The sequence below is a fragment of the Epinephelus fuscoguttatus genome, linkage group LG14, assembly GCF_011397635.1.
Source record: "Epinephelus fuscoguttatus linkage group LG14, E.fuscoguttatus.final_Chr_v1".
NCBI classification, from domain to species: Eukaryota; Metazoa; Chordata; class Actinopteri; order Perciformes; family Serranidae; genus Epinephelus; species Epinephelus fuscoguttatus.
Window position 1 is genome coordinate 34,270,090 of NC_064765.1, and position 20,130 is coordinate 34,290,219.

Genomic DNA, 20,130 nt, shown 5'->3' on the forward strand with positions numbered 1-20,130 from the left:
TGTCACAGTATTTAAAGTAGTGGCATTAATGTACAAATGTAACTTCTGAACAATTATTGAATGCCATATTTTAAATCAAATTTGTCTCATGTTTATCCAAGAAACGTGTGCTCTAGTTTTGCATCAACATGTTGTCTTATTAACAGGTGACAAAGGGTTAAGCAAGCTCACCAATCATTTCCTGTTTTGGAACCTTATTAATACAGAACCTCGTCACTATCTTAGTCTATAGATTTATATGAGTGAGTCAGCTGGTCAGGCAGAAACAGCATATTAACAAACTAAGCCCACAAAGGCTCACCTGCTATATGTATTTCAGTTCTTTGCAGTGAGAGTCAGCTAAAAGCCTCCCATTGCTGTTGATATTGTTTGCAGCCACAAGATGGCAGAAGTGCAACACTAATCTGTGAACATGTGAGTGGCAAAGTCTTCATACCAACTTACTGTGCATTCCAATGCCCATAGTACTAATATTGCAAACAACAATAGGGTGTAGGTGTAAAAATAAAAATAACAGAGAACTGTAGATGTAATTTCACTGTTGCAAATATAATATGTTAGAATGTACGGTCTGTGCACAACTTCAAAGTCAAACTACATTCATTGCAAAGTAGCAACAGCAGAGCTTCCTGGGTTGATCTCCGTTTCTGGCAAACTCAGTATGTTGTGTTTCTTTTATCTCCAAGGTAATGGATATAAAAACAAGAGGGTCAAAGTTCAAGGCGTAATGTTATGAGACAGTAGTATGTTCCAGTTGTGTCCATACTGCATGCAATATTATGTACTTTTTAAGGGTGGTGCAGTACCTACTAAAATTATAAACAAAACGTATACAATTTGGAACGCACCCTTGAATTATACATGGCACAGAGTGGTTATGCATGGTGTGTCATTAATGCTACATTTGAGTGCACATTTTTTTGCATTTCCAAATAGAAAAGAAGAAATATCTTTGTTTCTTCTTGCAGTTATACATATGTAACAATCAAAATGTTCCTCTGTGATAAAATCAATGGTCAATAGTAAACTATTTGTACGGATTGAAATTTGCAGAGAGCAAGTGGTTGACAGACAACAGAGGAGCCAAGACCAAATCACACGCTTGTACTTACAGGTCAGATCTTTTTATTATTATTTTTGAAAAAGTTATAGAAAATGGTCAACATGGTTTTTGCAGTTAAAGTGACTACATTTTATATCCTGAAATCTGAAATTTGTTGTGGGTGAAAAGTCACAGTCTACAAATAATACCAAAAAAAAGTGCAGTAACTCAGTCTATCATTTTAACATAATGCAATTCCATATCGAGCCTATCAACATGTCCACAAAGGATTGGTTATATTTTCACATTATTGTGTATTTTACTGCAATAGAAATGTAGTAGTGAAAATAGAGAACCTTTTAGTTACAGTTCATATTGTGTAATGAATTATTCATAGAAAAACACAGCTTTTATCTATTGATGCAGATTTTAAAATGAAAAGAAGGCACTCGTTTGAAACATCTACCCGTTTTGTCGTTGTGAATTGCGCCGTCCATCTTCCTGTTTTGGGTTAAGTGTACATTGAAACGTACATCCACTGAAAATAAAGAAGAGAGAGGTTATTAATGCAACATGTACACAAAATTGCATTTTTTATTCCTGAAAATGTATCATTAAGTTACACTGTGGCATTATATCTACGACTTCTGACAAGAAGAATATGTATTACTACCTCTGACTCTTTGAGATTCATGGCTTTCCCATCAGACAGCTGTTGGAAGATTTCTGTTGGGCATCACACAAAAAGAAAATAAATTGTATCACTTTAAGCCATAAGTGTTATAAATTGCAACTAGACCAGACTTACTAACTGGGAACGAATGTGTATTTTAACATATTTATAAGGCAATAGTGGTAGACAGTAACTTCTTATGTCTTATCTATTATCACCATTTGTTTCATTTGACTTCACTTACTGTACATGCAGCCCAAGCGAAGCATGAGACTGATGAAGCTCTCCAGCGTCATGTGGCCAGAAGAGGCACCGTAGCGTAGAGCCATCAAATTGAGCATGTCATCCTTGACTCTCATTCCTGTGCAACACACACACAGGAGGAGCAGTTTGGAAATGTAGTTTATTCTTTCAACACTTAGGTGTTTTTCACTTACACAATTAGCCACAAATGCAGTCTCAGTGTAAATTTAATCATGACAACTTTCTTTATTCTATATTCACTAGTCCATACCCATTGGTAGCTTTGTCACCTTCTACCTATGCCAATCCTCAATGCCTATGTGCTGTTTCACATAGATTGACCACGTCAGTGAGTAGAAAAACGTGGGACAGACAGAATGACTGACTGACAGTTTCCGTGATTATGTACAGCATACCATACCATGACTTAGTCATACCAAACATTAGAAAAAAAATCAACAACATTCAGCCACAGGGGGAGCCACAGCGATCGGTTGCATTTTAGCCATTTTTAAGCATTTTTCTGTTGTTATAGCGCCACCCAGTTACCAATTAGAGTTAAATTTCTCCAGTCACCTTGAGGCGTCCTGTTCTACATATCTACCAAGTTTAGTAAAAATCGATATGGCGGTTAGGCCTAGATAGGAAATTAGCTCTCTAGTGCCCCCATTTTGTTTGATGGAGTCAATAATGGAGGGGTCCCCTCAGATTATGTGTGGTCATATGCCTACAAAGTTGCATATGATATTATTATCACCTTTCAAACTGATGTGGTAAACTTGTATGCAAACAGGTGCCCACCAAACTCCCAGGAAAGCAGCTCAACCTTGCTTCCAATTTTCCCTCTGTCCTTTGGACTCTCACAGCAGATAAGGAAAAATTCCCACCAAAAAAACCCTTTAACGGGGGAAAAAAACAGTCGAAACCTCAGGAAGAGCAACTGAGGAGGGATCCCTCTTCCAGGACGGACAGACGTGCAATGTAAAGTCTATGAGCAGAGCAAGAATTCGTGGCGGGCCTAGCAGGAGAAACACTACTGCGCGTATTCCGCGGGCCACATACTGTGGAAATAAACATCGAAGCTAGAAACTTTTTTTGGTGTACGCATCAGGCAAGAAACTCCACTGGAATGCATAGGCGCCATCTTGTGGTCCCGTATGTAGTTATTATATACCTCAAAGATGCCTACAAATTTATCAGATACTGAGCAATATTAGCAGCAATTTGGAGCTTTGTTCCAGCTCCAACATTCAACCTGTTTTCAGCCCTGTTATTTGTGTTCACAAAGTCCTCAGGGAAATGTCTGGCTTTTTAGCGACTAAATACCGTCTACCAGCCAACAGTCTCTAACAGTGTCTTTCTGCTGTTTGGTGCTGAGTTTGTGGTGTACAGTGGGTTTACTGGAGATTGGAATCTGCTGCCTACTGCGATGATGTTGCTAGATATGAGAGTGGTAACACTGAGCCAAAATGTTGAAGTTGCAGGCCATAATGATAAGAAACAGTTAGCTGAAAGATGCTATCACTGCAAGCTGCATATAAAGGAGAAATGCAGAGTCAGTGTAAAAGCAATTGTGATGAAGAATGTCAGTTATTCTTAGCAGACATTATTTTCCCCAAATGGAGATTTCAGGTGAGCTGCTGCAGATTCAGTCATTATTATGCAATAAAAATAATAACAGTAATAATAATAACACATATTCAGTTCAGATTCTCAAATTCCCTCTTAAATATCATCCATCCTTACTGTATCCAACTCAGTAAAGCTGCGTCTGTATATGTAGTTATGTAGAAGAGGCAGAGTTGGCACATTAACGCAACACGTCCTCTGTTATTCATTTAATATCAGTTTCTTTGTTGAGAATGTACTTTTTTATGTGTATGCACACACTGTTCACATGTTTATGTTTCCAAGTGTTCTTTGGTACTGACTTTTAAATGGCACAGGGATTTTTTTCATTACATTTAATAAACCAATAATCAAGTGAGTGAATGAATCCTAAACTGGTCTACCTGAAGCTTCGAAAGCATTCCTCAGCTCACTCATTGACAGGGTTCCAGTTCGTGAAACATCAGTGAGGAAGAAAATGTCCTGATCAATGAAGAAAACACCAATAATCATCATTTTAGTCTTCCATATCTATAGTCTAATGCATATGAATTAATGGTAGATTTACAAGGCTGCAAAACAGTTGTGTGTAAATATTACATAAAAATTGAAATGTTTGTGCCGCACTTGGTTCCTTTTACCTTGTATGCAACGACCTTCCTCCACAGACGAACAAATTCCTCACTGTTCAGTTTGCCAGTGATCGATGTCTAGCTCAACATTAAGGTATCACAGCTGCACATGTTGTTTCATGTCTTAGCCTGACCTTTGCTGATGACATGCCGATATTATCATGCATCCTTAGTCCATATTAAACAAGGCCGAAGTTTCAAGTAATGACATAAACATAGGTAACAGTACTCCTTGTAAGCAAAATCCTCAGATCATTCTGTATACTCTGTTTCCAATGTTTTTTTCTACTTTTGAAACAAAGTGACGTTCGTTTGTGACAGATATATGGTCATCTGCCCCAGGTACATTACTGCGAGTGCAAGTGTAACCTGCACTGCTACACCGCTACATGTTAATGTCAGGGAAACATATAATCTTGGTTAATGAAGTTGTTCATTTCTCCCCGAATCTGGATCTGATTCTTGCTGGGACATGTCCTGTTGGTAGATTTTAGTATAGAAGCTTTTATTGGTGTTTTTTTTTTACAGTAGAAAGAATGACTATATTTTGTTACAGTCACATGCATCACAACAGGATACATCCATCAGAGCAACCATGCTGCGACAGGCATCAATGGTAAAGCCTCCAGATTTCAAGTCCCCTTAAAAAGAAGAAGAAGAAGAAGAAGAAGAAGAAGAAGAGAAATCAGTAGGAGACATACTTTGGCCTAATGCCTCATTTCCACATAGCTCTGTTTGCATATGTAAGTCCAGGTCCATTCATGCCTCTGAGAACTTTTGGAAGTTAGCATAAAACAAGTTAGCTAACAGATTTATAAATGTAACGCAGCTCTATTTATACATTGTTCCCATGTGAAAAGTTCTGTAGCATGTGAAGCTAGCTAACATTAACATGTTAGCTGTGTAATATATAGAATACATGCATAATGGATCTGCCTGTAACAGAATATTTCACGAAACACCTTACAGGCCAGCCTCCCCACTTTTTTCTTGCTCTGCATACAATACATGCAATGCAGTCACCAGAAGTAACTTATGTTAGGCTGTAAACAAACTAAACCTAGGTCGTATGGCTTCAACGTCGCCAACACAATGAGGCATTAAAGCCATGTTCGGCGTGGTTTGGCATGATGCCACTGGAGTCTCATGTAGCCACTTCTTAGCAACCATGTTTTTTAAGACACATAAAGCTTCAAAATTACGAATGGGGTATTTAATGTATTTTATGTCAGAAAATAAAACGTGAAAGTCTCTTAACCACAAAACGTATTTCAGGTATTTTACCAAAAAAAAAAAAAAAAATTCAAATAACCACTCTATTATTGGTCCTGTTTTGTCTCTGTACTGCTCCATACACATATTACACAAGAATGGACTGCGTAAAAACACTCAACATTAACTTGTCTTCCATTTATGCAGTGGCATTTCTATTCATCCATAAAGAGTTGCTTATCCTTGTGTTAAACACATTGCCTATACTCAGAGGCGGCTGGTATAAATGGGCTTGCGGGACTAAGCCCTGCCTATCTTTTACAGTAAAGACGAGAAAATTATTAAATTAAAGAAAATATTAAAATATTAGTTATTAAACCTTAGAACTGATTGTTTCTGGTGGAACCTATAGCAGCAACAGCACTAAAATAGTCACAAAAACGCAGGATTTATCTAAATGGGCTGATTTTTTACAGCCCATACTCCTAGAATCAGCTTCCAATCATTGTTGTCACATCGTGAGTGTCAGGTGTCGTGACAAGCCCCCTTGATTTACTGTCCAGCTGGGCTAAGTTCATTCAGCCCAGGCCACTGACTTTTGGCCGATGACAGTGCTTGGAAGTACAGTGAGGGCCTGCCTGCTGTTACTGTAGTGCGAGAGTGAACGAGGTGGATTATTTTAAATGCTGTCTATCGAGCGGGACCTCATCCAAAAATCAAATGGCCGTCGATGTGAGCTTCTCTTCAAATAAGGTAGGCCCAAGTAGGGCTGGGCGGTATTCGCGGTGACGGTAACTTACCGCAGTAAACATGAGCCGCAGTACTGCTTTTGTGGTTACTTTCATACCGCAGTACTCCGGCGGCAGAACGGGGCTGGCGGCCGGCCTGCCTGCCTCACACACCTCCCTCGCTATGTGATGGAGGTGGCCTGGCCAGCCGCCGCAAACCCAGGCCCACGGGAGAAGGGGGCCCGGGAGCCGCCGACCCTCCCTCTTCCCTCTAAGGTGTATACATACTGTATAACGTTATACACAATAATAGATTAGCAACCATTTTACTTCTGACGATAAATAGTTTCCATCCTAGACTTGTTTAAGGTGTAAAAAAAAGAGAGAAGACGATACGGCGATATCATACGTTCACTGCATCCCCCCAAAATAATACCGTGATATTGATTTTAGGCCATACCGCCCAGCCCTAAGCCCAAGCCCTAACCTCTCATTAAAGGAGCATTACTCCTTTTCTTTCTGTATGCACACACATGCGGGCGTGCGAACGAGACAGCGAGAGAGAGAGAGAGAGAGAGGGAGAGAGAGAGAGAGAGAGAGAAAGAGCTTTTGGTATCAGAACATTTTTGTAGTTAGCCTAATTCTCTAGTTTTGTTGTAGCGCATTGTTGCTGTAACCTGGTTATGTATCTCAGTGTGATGTTACTAGCCATGTTTCCATCAGCCTGTTTAGATGCGCATCTAGAAGTATCGCATCGGAAAATTATGATGGAAACGCCAAAATTCAAATTAAAATCCCCTGATTCGCACAAACTAAAATTCGCTCACTGTAGTCGGGTTTTGGTTGATTCGAAAAAATGTTGATTCGCAAAACGGAGGATGGAAACAGTTATGTTCGAATTAAGTCTGACGTAGCGCACCTCTCTCCATGGTGATATCCACACTCCGGGTCGGGAAGGCGGTAATGCAATTATAAGCTGGTTACCAACCACCAGAAAACGTAGAAGAAGAAGAATGCGAGACTTGTTTTGTTTCCGGTTCTGCGGAGCTCATAGTTTTCACCAAAGTCTGTACATTTAATGGAAACACACAGGATTCGTATTTCTTTTAATGCGCATTTCCCAATGATTCCAATCACTTTTGGATGGAAACATAGCTACTGTTACTGCAGCTGAACCATTGATCAGTATAGGCCATAGGCCTAATGCGTTAGCCCTCCCACCCAATTTCACCACGAGTCGCTACTGCCTATACTGTACACAGATATGGACACAAAACAAAACTGTGTGGAAACAAGGTATAAACCCTTTAATATAGCAGTTCACATATAATTTAAGACAATAACAATGTATTGTGATGTTTTTGAGCTCTCTTGTTTATCACATCTCTTAATATTATTTCACAGTCCAAACCTTGCAGGATGCGTTCATTTAGAAGCTTTTGGAGCTGCTCAGCATCCACTTCTTCGTACTGGAAATGAAATTAAAACAGATATATTAGACTGTGGTAAACTTTCTATAAGCTTTCATTGGTGAATTTTCTGTCAGCCACATGAAAACAGACCAAAAACAAAACCATCCCCACGCCCATTAGCATTCTTTTTAGTTGTGTATCTGTCTACCTGACAAATGGACATCCAATATTCACTCTCCTTAAAGCTCACTTTTTAATGTCTGCTGTTTGGTGCTGGGGCGGGGGGTCGAAGACAACATTTAAAATTAGCTGTGGCTGGAAATGAGGTTGATGAGGCAAATAAGACAGATCAAAGCAGTAAAACTGTGTTCCATTAAACCAAAACAATGAGCTGAAAAACATTAAAATGCTCCCTCAAGCTGAGAAGAACTGTGGAGTCGTGATAATTATCTGTGGGTTTGTAGCTATGAATGACCCCTCTCACTTTATGCATAGTTATTTGACCCATTATTCAGAATATTGATAACTTCAGTTTTAAAGTATGTGAAAGCTGGTGGATTTTTCAATACATTTTTCTTAAAAGGTTTAACGCTAGCTAGCAAGTATGCAAACATTACCTTGTCAGAGTGCTGGCGGAAAAATGTTTTCTTATTTTCATCATCCTGTGCATCTGTGACCTCTTCGAGCTGGAAATCAAAATAAGAGAATGAGAAATTAAGTTATTTTATCCCAAATGAAATGCAATGGTCAAAACATATTCACATTAAGTATAGTTAAGAACATGTAACACAATATCAGAATAATATTTTGATAATATTAAATCTGGCACACCTTTGGTACTGGCTCATGATCACCAGAATTCTCACTGTTGGGAAAGACCAAACACATTTTGCATGGGATTAGTGTGTTTTTTTTTCTTTCTCAGTAAAACACCAGTAATGTGTGACACATGCTGTGCAGATTCTTTTGGGGTGATTTTGTGACGTGGTCATACAAACAGTAAGTGTGGAGAGAGTGAGCGTACTAGCCATGGGTCTCTTCCTTGGAGAAGATGGTCAGGATGAAGGAGGCCGACTCGTTTGGTTTGAAGGTACATGGCACAATCAGGTATTCAGCAGGCTTCAGCATTACAAACTCCATCACCTCACGTGCATTTATGAAGGTCAAAGTTTGGACGGCGGGTGCGTTGCTGCTGAAGAAAGAGGGTGGGAACTTCCCTCTCTGTGCCTTGTACTGTAGTAATAAATAAATATACTTCAGTCCTCTGCAGTTTATATCTTTTAGCTGAGCTTCACAATGTGGATGGAGATTTACTGTGGGATTGAGATAAAATTGTGTCTTACTTGTTCCTTCACCTTGAGGGAAATCAGTGGAAGATGTGTTTATGTTGGAGACAAAAGCAATTAAGTTAATGAGTATGAATAAATACTCAGTTACGATAATGTATTATTATGTGTACATATGCAGTTACTCAAGATGAAAAGCAGAGTAAGACCTACATTAGACCTCCCTAGGTAGCCAGCTGTGGTCTAACATTCTGTTGCATGGACTTTGACTCATTTACTGTGTTCACATTCGATTTACTGCGACCCTCCTTTGACTCCTCAGAATATAGCTTCCTTAAAAAATCTGAGATGTTTTATCTCTAGATGAATGAATAGGGTTGCGTGTGGCCAGCAAGCTCCAAAGCGCCCCCAAATGCACACCTGTGTTAGGATAAAGTTCCTTTGATGTTCACAAAATTTGAGTGAATCATTGCTCTCATCATCAATCATTAAATTTTGTTTTCCGAACAGGTTTGAGGAGTTAAGACAACTTGGTCTCACTCTGAAGTTGTCAAAAACCACCGCTTGATCAGTGACTCCCAGCGTCGAACACCGTTGAAAAAAACTGTCTTTTCCCGTCAGCGTGATACACAGCTTAGTGTAGTTAGTTATTCAGTTATCCAGTTATTCAGTCAGTTATTGTTTAACTTTCACCCAACTTATATTATAAGTTATTTTATTTTTATTTACTTATTTACAAATTATGGGCAGGGGAACAAAGTTTTTCTCAAAGTGGGCCTCCCATCCCAACCACAGATATGCAGGCTATTTTGAAAACTGGCAATGCCACTTTTCCCCTCACCAAAATTTTGCTCTCATTGTCAAGAGCCCATAAAAAAGTTCTCCACCCTGTCAGGGCCTGACAGGGATGTCTATTGTATACATGACATGTCCCTAATAGGCCTTATACTGTGACAGACACAATAAAGGGTAACGTTTACCTCAAACACGCTTAATCCAATGTAGAAATTTTGAACCAGGTGTCTGTTCCTTTTGTCAGACTTTTGCATGAGAGATATCAGCACATTTTTCTCGCCATCTTTCCCTGAATATTCACCGCCAATCTTGACCCGATACTGTGGATTAGTCCAGAAACTGTCTGGAAGAGAAACAGGAGAAAGTGTTTTTTGCATTGTATAATTTTGCAAAGAATCAGGTGAGTGATTTGATTGATTTGTTGAAATTGAAATCATATGTTATTGGTAATGGCTTGCACTTTTCAGGATTTGATTTTGGTTTTGGAAAGGGGAAGAAATGTGTATCTCCTTCCAGTCTCTCTAGGTAATGAGTATTACTCATAAAGGTGCCCCAGGCACAATGTTTAACTCAATACCCACAAAACCAGCCTGAAAATGACGGAAATCTGAAGTGACTGCACGAGAGTCTATGGAGCACAACCGTGTAGCTGTCAGACCCTTGTCAGAGCTAGCTGATGCTATGCTATGATTGGCCAGTCTGTGTTCAAGGGGTGGGACTCAGTGAAGGGTCATTTGAAGCCCATGTTAAAATTTCTAACATCAAAGCAAAAATAAATATGTTTCCAGCCTGTAACAAAAATGGTTTGGTCTCTACAGCTAATACCAACAGTCATGACAACTGTACAGGGGCGTTAATTCTTATATAACTCATAAATTTATATATTATTAAGGCTAAAAGTTACACATATCTAAGGGTGGGGCCGCTTGAGTAACAGGCTGTCTGTGAGGCATTGCACAGTCAGTGAGTCAGATCCACCCCTCGATCAAAAATGATTTTGTCTCCAAAAAAATTTTGGCAATGGCCAAAATGCTGAACTCGAGGCTTCAAAAGGGGAGTCCACAAACCAATGGGTGATGTCACGGTAGCTATGTCCATTATTTTATACACTCTAAGCTCAAGCCTCCCAGCGACCCTTGAGAGAATAAGCGATTACAGAAAATGAATGGATGGAACTTTATCATTGGCACTGCAAAAAAGCACACATTTGCTTCAGTGGTATGACAAACTATATCAAGTTTTATTAATTAAGTCCAGATATCCTGGAAGTACCTTTATTTTTCGCGCATCCTCCAGCAGTTGTTCCTGCAACCCATCTGCCCTCATACATTGAAGTCTTCCAGCGGTAAGAGGAGTGTGCATCAAGGAAGTCGGGATACTGGGAGCAGATGTCAAGATTCTCGTAGAACTTACAGAAGTCTCCAATAGTCATCCTGTTAACATCAGAGATTAATTTTTGATAAAGCATAGTTGTGGATATCTTATATTTTAGATACACTTAACTTTGAGTATACACTGATTTGTAGTTCTTGCTGTAATTGCTACTACGCATGTAGGTGTAATGCCATGAAAAGTTTCATACATTTGAGTGAATTTGCTTACCAAAACTCTCCATCGTCAGCCACTGAAAGGCACATTTCACGATCTTTGGCACTCACAGTTTGCCACAGCGGTGACCTTGACAACAGTTTTTCAAGAGAGGTGAGACAATATCTTATGATTAACTGTTTGACATTCAGAAGCATGATGTAACACCTCTTCAGGCTCAGGCCTCAGACAGTGTAGTGCTTTGAATGAAAAGCCTATCATTAAGTTACCTCTAAGGCAGGGCCCCATAGGGGATGACTTCACTGAAACTGGCAAAACCAGTTTTAAAAAAAACAAGGGGAGATTTTCAGAAGACAGTTTTCACAAGCTTCTCATTTCAAGCTGCTCTTTTTCCAGATGACATCTTTAACTCTTTTATGTTACCGAAAGGATGGAAGCTACTGTAAATTTAAATGTCAGTAATTTATACAGTACTTTTTGTGCACAATTGCAGTACAAGGTGCTTAACAAAACAACAAAAATACAATTAGGGATGCACCGATCCGATATCTGGATCGAATATCAGCCCCGATATCATCAAAATAGATGGATCGGGTATCGGAAAATGCAACCTATACCTGCGGCGCTCCTTTCCCTTTAAATCTATTGCAACATGAGCTACATCATACGTCATGGAGCGAAGGAGAGAATCTGCTGTGTGGAGGTATTTCACACTATTTCAGTTGCTGTTGCACAATTGTTTATTTCTGTTAAAAATAAATAGTTCATCATTGCATTAATCTCTTTCATCTTGTTTCATTTTATCTTAGGAAAGAACTGTGTAGTCATCAATGCCTGATGCCTCTCGTCTTTTCTGTTCTACAGTTAAAGGTATATAGCTTTTTAGGTCAACCATGGTATCGGATCAGTATCGGTTATCGTCTGATAATCAAAGCCACAGCACTGCGATCTGTATCAAAACTGAAAAAGCTGGATTGGTGCATCTCTAGTCTAAATACAATATAAGGAAAAGTACAGGTAATAGAAAGGGGCAGATAAAAAAGAAGATACATTTTTAAAAGAATTAAACAAAAATTCTAAACAAAAAAGGTAAGTTTTAAGGTTCCTTTTACAGATATTTACAGATTTTTGCCCTCAGCTCTTCTGGCAGACTGTTCCAGAGGTGAGGACCTCAGACACTAAATGCCATCTCCCTGTAGTACTTTGTCCTCACCCAAGGAACAACTAAAAAGCCAGTGTCACAGGACTTAAATAAATTAGGGGAGAATAAATTGAGAGCATGTCTGACAAGTAATCAGGCACCTATCCATTGAACAATAATAATATTAAAATCTATTCTAAAACTGACAGACAGCCAATGGGCCTCATTCACTAATATGTGAACCAATGGCAGCATATGACAATAAAACAACAAAAGTTCAAGAATGGAACCTTGAGGAACCCCATGTTATGCCAGTGAAGACCACTGAGGTGGTTGTATTTCAATACAACAAAAGACCCCTAGCTTTTTGCCAACAGGTTGGCTTTAAGCTAAAAGCAAATGTGGAAAAAAAGGCATGTCAGAATGTTGTATGACAATACATACATCTTCACTTATCTTGCCATTGAAAAAATAATCTCAATGTATCGGCAAATCAGAACCATGTCTTTGTGAAACAATCACTGAGTAAGAGTCGTTCTCACCGATCACTCCAGTCTCCATTCCACTCTCCTTTGCCCCATGGGTTCCACAAACGCACCAGGTTTACTAGTTTTCCTTGGCTCATCATCTGACCAGCAATCATCATGGGAGACACATGCAAGAAATTATTCCATTGATCATACAAAATATATGCTTCAGTAGGAGTTAAAAAGTGCAATTTCTACCTGTTGGTAATATTGTCTTTATGATTACTATTGTACAACCGTTTATTGTATTGTTACTTCAAATTCCAAGTGCAATATGTGTAATTCTTCACCTGTTTCAAACCTGTGATTGTGTAGGCATGGCCTTGGACCAATCCAGTTTTCGAGACAGTGTTGTCAGGGGTCTCCTACAAGCCAAAAGCATTTATAAATGATTAAAGTCGACTGACCTGTACGATTAGAGAATATGCAGGTATGTGTTGTAGACACAACTTAAGTGGAGATGTGATGCGATTTTGGGAAAAACGCCCTTTTGCTTTAGAGTTAGAGGAGAATTACAATAGTTACTGAGTAGCAGGTGGCACCACGTATAGTAGCCTTGGCCACCAGACCAGTGTGTGACTGTGTGTGAATGGGTGAATGTGACATGTACTGTAAAGGGCACTTACACCAATCATGTTTGTATGGTAAATGGAAAGCTAAAACCCACAGCTGATGCTATATGACGACAAAACCTGTAAACAGGAGCCTCTCAACCATGGATAAATTATAATGCTGCTTTCCATTCAAAGTTGGAAGTCGAAATTTCCCTGCTGAAATTCTTTGGCAAGTGTACACACAGTTGAACTCTCAGCAGTGCAACCTCTTTGCATATATAAACAAAACATTGTTTAACCGTAACCAGCTACTGAATAACATTTGCAGCCTATTTTGACATCAGTTTACATCCAGAACAGGTTTTACTATATGTTGGATTGTGTTATTTTAATTAAGTACAGGGAAACATTAACATTGCCTTTTAATTAATGGTTTACCATTTACAATGTACTTTTCCATGGGTGCTGCCATAGCTGTGTGATGTCAAACAACTGCTTCATCATGAAGTCAGGATAGATGGATTTCCTCTAAGTTTACAAGTAGGAATTCCAACTTTGGCATTTCATGTGGAATTTTTCAAAAGTTTTTGGAAAGCAGCATAAGAACTGGATATCAGACTTCAAGACAGCGTCCATTCAGTTCAGTGAAAAAAGGCTTGCTACTCTAAGTGCAAAAGTCAAAAGGGGTTTCCAGCTTCCAGGTTTGCTTTCTACTGCACATGCTCAGGCTCTGAGCATGTGCAGACTCTCTCAATGCAGGGTTACTCGTGGTCCCTAAAGTCTCCAAAAGTAGATCAGGAGCCAGAGCCTTCAGCTATCAGGCTCCTCTCCTGTGGAATCATCTTCCTGTTACGGTCCGGGAGGCAGACACCGTCTCCACATTTAAGACTAGACTTAAGACTTTCCTTTTTGATAAAGCTTATAGTTAGGGCTGGCTCAGGCTTGCCCTGTACCAGCCCCTAGTTAGGCTGACATAGGCCTAGTCTGCCGGGGGACCTCCTATAATACACCAAGCACCTTCTCTCCTTCTCTCTCTCTCTCTCTCCTTTGCTAACATTCATGTCCTGTTACTGCATCTCGCTAACTCGGCTCTACTGCTTCTTCTCCGGAGCCTTTGTGCTCCACTGTCTCTCAGGTTAACTCATATTGCAGCGGTGCCTGGACAGCATGACGTGTGTGGTTGTGCTGCTGCCATGGTCCTGCCAGATGCCTCCTGCTGCTGCTGTTATCATTAGTCATACTTCTACTATTATTATACACATATAATTATTGTCACATATGTATACTATCAGATATTAATATATACCAACAACATATTGTACCACAATAACTAGAATTATTATAATAATATTATTACTTAAATTAATGTTGTTGTAAGCTACTGTCATTACCGTCTGTCCTGCATCTCTCTTCATGTGTCATTGTTTCATACGGATTACTGTTAATTTATTATGCTGATCTGTTCTGTACGACATCTATTGCACGTCTGTCCGTCCTGGAAGAGGGATCCCTCCTCAGTTGCTCTTCCTGAGGTTTATACCATTTTTTTCCTTGTTAAAGGATTTTCTGGGGGAGTTTTTCCTTATCCGCTGTGAGAGTCCAAAGGACAGAGGGATGTCGTATGCTGTAAAGCACTCTGGGGCAAATTGTTATTTGTGGTATTGGGCTTCATGAATAAAACTGATTGATTGAATTCATTGCTGTGTTTCCGGTGGCTTTTTAGGCATGAAAACCCTTTTTTATTTATTTCTTTGTTTTGTTTTTTATTAGACATCACTGCATTATCTACATTTATTGTGCCCCCAGATCAGATATTCTAAGCCAAAACATGATCTTTTCCTAACCATAACCAATTAATTTTTGTGCCTAAAGCTACTGCATGTAAACCACGGCCTTGTTTGAACGTTAAGTTTCAGCGTATTTGCTACATAATGATGCACAAATGTATATTTGTGTTTTGCAGAAACGTATAATGATGCCAACATTTTTCTGCCGATTGGGTTGATCAGCAAGAAAGCAAATAAGCCTATTTTTGGAAATGTCAGACTACTGGTTAAAAAACTTTGAGCAAGGTTAGTCATGTAAAACCATTACAGCATGGCTCATTAGGAGAAGATTTTTCCCAAAATGACAGAAAAAACAACAACTTGGAACAAGGGATGCACTGATGCTCCACCCTGATGATTTTTTTCTTTACGCCACATGATTTCAGTGTCACACCTGTTAACCTCAGTAGGCCTTGTATTCTATAGAAACATGTTTCTTTAATAATTTGTGCAGGAAGAGTATGAACCCATCAACATTTCATATTTCTAACCTTGAGACATATAACTAATTATAATAACATTTCAACTTGTCTTTTTCTTTAAAGTTGATATTCAGTTCATTGTTCAGCATCTCTCTAATTTATCCATGTGCAGTTTACAAAACATATGACAGAGAGCCAGCCAGTGATTTTTTGTGATATATTTGTATTTACCCCTTGAGGTGTACCACAGCTCATAAGTGACTTGGATTGGCCGGCTCTGCACATCAGCTCCCACAGTTGTGCAGGGGGATCTGACAGCTGGATAGACATGTGAACACCACCAGTGAAGTCCATCATGGCCTCTGCAGGAGTTCCAGCATTCATGTCGACGTAAGAACCACACACTCTGACAGAAGTGGATGTGATATTATTGTTTCCAATATAAGACAAAACTCTGTATCAGAAAACTACATTTATGTGTGAGAATTTTTTTTTTTTTTCATACTTGGCATAGGCTTTCTCCATCAAAGCAGGCCAGAACTCATTTTGGTGTTTGGAATGAACAAAGATCAGTCTCCCATTGATTGTTGGTAACTTGTCATCAATGATGACGTCCACCCATCTTCCAAATCTCCAGAACTGGATGGTTAGAAAAGAAGGAAATAAAGTTTTATTTTAATATTTTTATGAGATGGTACGATAACTGTCAACTATAATATCACAGTGTACCTTGAAACCAGTTTACCATTGCAACCATTGCAACCCTAGCTGAAAGTAAAGCATGGCACTGTATTGTATGTGTCACTGCTTAAGATCTATGTCAATGTTTGGCCAGTAATTATTTCTAAAATATTCCTTTTTCACTTTTTTTCAGCTAATTATTTTCAAAAATGTAAAGTGCAGTCCAAAAGAATTTGTAAGTCTAATTTTAATTAACGTTCAATGAAAATATACATCTAAAGTTGCCCTGTTAGTTATTACCCTGAAGTGGAACAGTCCGCAGTATTTCTCATCAAATGTTTGCTCGAGAGGGACAACTTGCCCGAGGACGTCCTTCTGAAATGTCAGAGCTCCAATAGCGGCAAGAAACCAGCAGTTTTCTGAAAAATACAAAATAGGATTGTTAGAACGACAAGAGGAGACACAGTAAAAGATTAAGAGTTAAGAAATGTTCCTACTTAGTATTCCTTGACCAAAGTCAAACCTGGAGACCCCGTCAAGTACGAAGACTGGATGAGGAGCAATTTTCTGAAAAACAGAGAGTTAACGGGTCAAAAACAACAAATAAAAAGAGAATAGGTTTACTTTTTTCCTCAAGTCTATCTTAATGCAATACCATTACCAATGACTACTGACATGCACAAATGTATGAGTCCTTTATTACCTTTAATACCTTAAGTGGTATAAGAAAACATTTTTTAAAAATATAAAGTAAGTCTTTATCTCAGCATTTCATTACTCCTTGAGCAAAACTACAAGAAATAATTATTTTTTAAGTTTAGATTATGGGTAGTGCAGTGGTTAGCATTGTCGCCACACAGCAAGAAGTTCCTGGTTCGAATCCCGGGGTGGGGAAGTCCGTCTGTGTAGAGTTTGCATGTTCTTCCTGTGTCAGCGTAGGTTTTCTGCGGGTGCTCCAGCTTCCTCCCACTGTCCAAAGACATGCAGGTTAACTGGTGACTCTGAATTGGCCGTAGGTGTGAATGTGAGTGTGAATGGTTGGTGTGAATGGTTGAGTGTGAATGGTTGGTCTCTATGGCCCTGTTTAGACAGTTTCTTTAAAAACGGAAAAGTCTGTCCTTTGCATTTTAAAAAACTTCTGCGTTTACATGACGACATTATTGATCCGCGTTCACACGGAGCCGCAAAATCTACTGGAAACGCTGTAGTGTGCACACCAGGCCAATGGGTGGCAGTGTAAATTTGCAAAGCAACACCACGGCATGATGCCAAGCGCCTGCGCTGAAGCGCCTTCCTCTACAACGCGGTGATTACAAACCAAAACAAAGAAGACACAATGGCGAAAGCATGCACAGATAACTTTGTCTGGATGGACGACGAGGTGGAGTTGCTACAGTAACAGATCTACACTTCACTTCAAATCAAGAGGGTGAGCAGCACAAACAGAGCTCCGCATTGTTGTTGTGACGGTCGGCGTGCCTAGTGACTGGAACCGTAATGCGCAAGTGCGAAAAGTCTCCGTTTTCAGAGGAACTGCATATTGCAACTTTACATGACAACAGAGACGCTGCCGTTTCCAAAAAGTTGCACTCTGGAACCCGTTTTCAAAACGTTGTGTTTTCAGGCACCCAAAACGCCGCTGTCGTGTAAATGATCGGCTAAAATGCAACTAAAGTTTAGCGTTTTCAGTTGAAATCATTGTCGTATAAACGGGGCTTATGTGTCAGCCCTGTGATAGTCCGGTGACCTGCCCAGGGTGTACCCTGCCTCTCGCCCAGTGTCAGCTGGGATAGGCTAGCCCCCTCATAACCATAAACACAATAAGCAGTTACTGAAAATGAATAAATGAATGAATTAAGTTTAGATCAGTATTATATTAACTTCAGTGCATTAGAAAAGTACGCATTTAAAAAAAACAATGAGCTGACAGTTCAATGGCCAAACATCAGGGAGATGCATGAATATCACATGCATTGACAAGTACTGTATTTCATGTCTCCATCTGCTAGTGGGCCATCATCATAAGAGTACACATGCATAATAGGATGTTAATTCCACTACAGAGAAGACTTTATGATCATTAATATTAGGTCAGGAAAAAAGTGAATATATTTACATCAGTATCAGTTATCAGTCAAATGTGTTGTTACATATCCCCATATTGGATGCTGGTCAAAAAAAAAATCATAAATCAAGGGGATGGTATGAAGAGAATGTACAAACCCAGCTAGCCCCCCCTTGAGGCAGATCATTCAACACAGGGAGAACACTCTAACCTGTGTGTCGGGTTGAGTTTGAACACAGACTCTTACTGTAAGTTGAAAATGTGCTACACAGTGAAACACTGAGTCAGTGTAGCTACAATAAATCACCTGCTTGATTAAACATTAACATTCATTGTGATGTCTGTTCTCACCACTGGTCTCTGCCACACTACACGGGCCAGATCAGAAGGGCTCAGTATCCCTTCACCGATGGAGTGCCTGTCAGGGGGGAACGTGTCGTCGATGTACCTCACTCCTCGGACGACACAGTACTGTTTCAGCTGCTGGTAGTCTTGGTTGAAAAACCTATCAGGGTTGGTGAAGCTTCCATATCCGTTTTGCTTCTGACGAGCCTCCATGATGTTCAGACACACACCGGGAGGAGGCATTGCTGCAGTGTTTGGGCTCTGTCGAGGAAAATGAGATCCAGAACCATTTTGACACCTTACTATATCTTATCTTGCTATATAAAATCAATTGGCCAATGGGGGGCGCTATAGCAACCGATTGAAATTGCAAACTTTCATCGTAGAGACATGAATCTTTGCACAGAGATGCCTCTCTTTGTGAGGAACAAATTTGCCTCAAGTGATCTCTTCCTAGGAAGTTTGACCGATCTGCATGAAACGCAGTGAACATAATCTAGGGACCAATATCTAAAGTTCCCTCTCAGCAAAAGTTGGAAAACTTACTAAAACTGAGCTTCTATAAGGCAATGAATATTGTGGAGGGCATGGCTCATCACATAAAGGTGTATAACATCTCAAGGGTTTCACCCATCACCATGCAACTTTGTAGGCATATGACCACACATAATCTGAGGGGACCCCTCCATTATTGACCCCATCAAACAAAATGGGGGCGCTAGAGAGCTAATTTCTTATCTCAGCCTAACCGCCATATGGATTTTTACTAAACTTGGTAGATATGTAGAACAGGACGCCTCAAGGTGACTGGAGAAATTTAACTCTAATTGGCAACTGGGTGGCGCTATAACAACAGAAAAATGCTTCAAAATGGCTAAAATGTGACCAATCGCTGTGGCTCCCCCTGTGGCCGAATGTTGTTGTTTTTTTTTCTTATTTCATGGTATGGTATGCTGTACTCAATGGGTATGGACTAGTTTACACTAACTTTGCATACAAAATTTGAGAGATGCAGATGAGAAATTATAGAGAAACAAAAACAACATACAGTAAAGGAAAGTTTTTTGTCCAACACAAGCAATCTTGGCATATATTATGCAAGTCTGTGGATTCCTGCTTTAAAAGTTGAACACTATGTATTAAGAGATATTCCATCATTGCTAACATGTTGCTCCAGAGCTTCCCAAAGGTATTCAATCAGGTTGAGATCAGGGCCTGTTTTTTATCAACATTTAAGAAGGAGTGAGGGTGTGATCATATGACTAATTACATGTATGCTTAGAACAGGAATAACAGGGTGTAACTTTTGCAAACAATTACTTTTTTAAAGATTTGTTTATGTGTGCAAAATTACTAACATTTCCACAAATTCTGCTGCTGGTAGACTAAG

General features: G+C 39.5%; 1 protein-coding gene across 1 annotated transcript in view; it reads right to left on the minus strand.

Moving 5' to 3' along the window:
- Positions 1 to 1,102: 1,102 nt before the first annotated feature.
- Positions 1,103 to 20,130, minus strand: part of LOC125900392 (calpain-1 catalytic subunit-like) — a 70,667-nt gene continuing 51,639 nt past the window's right edge. The window contains exons 3-23 of the mRNA XM_049595353.1: positions 18,747 to 19,001; positions 16,828 to 16,897; positions 16,631 to 16,749; positions 16,155 to 16,288; positions 15,881 to 16,055; positions 13,138 to 13,212; positions 12,863 to 12,948; positions 11,234 to 11,308; positions 10,904 to 11,064; positions 9,811 to 9,974; positions 8,894 to 8,899; positions 8,575 to 8,783; positions 8,382 to 8,415; positions 8,168 to 8,236; positions 7,550 to 7,607; positions 4,778 to 4,839; positions 4,208 to 4,276; positions 3,971 to 4,049; positions 1,960 to 2,076; positions 1,716 to 1,768; positions 1,103 to 1,580 (exon numbers count right to left, since the gene is read on the minus strand). Of these exons, the coding sequence (XP_049451310.1) occupies positions 1,554 to 1,580; positions 1,716 to 1,768; positions 1,960 to 2,076; positions 3,971 to 4,049; positions 4,208 to 4,276; positions 4,778 to 4,839; positions 7,550 to 7,607; positions 8,168 to 8,236; positions 8,382 to 8,415; positions 8,575 to 8,783; positions 8,894 to 8,899; positions 9,811 to 9,974; positions 10,904 to 11,064; positions 11,234 to 11,308; positions 12,863 to 12,948; positions 13,138 to 13,212; positions 15,881 to 16,055; positions 16,155 to 16,288; positions 16,631 to 16,749; positions 16,828 to 16,897; positions 18,747 to 19,001 (2,097 nt within the window). The 3' untranslated portion in view covers positions 1,103 to 1,553. The remainder of the gene's footprint in view (positions 1,581 to 1,715; positions 1,769 to 1,959; positions 2,077 to 3,970; positions 4,050 to 4,207; positions 4,277 to 4,777; positions 4,840 to 7,549; positions 7,608 to 8,167; positions 8,237 to 8,381; positions 8,416 to 8,574; positions 8,784 to 8,893; positions 8,900 to 9,810; positions 9,975 to 10,903; positions 11,065 to 11,233; positions 11,309 to 12,862; positions 12,949 to 13,137; positions 13,213 to 15,880; positions 16,056 to 16,154; positions 16,289 to 16,630; positions 16,750 to 16,827; positions 16,898 to 18,746; positions 19,002 to 20,130) is intronic.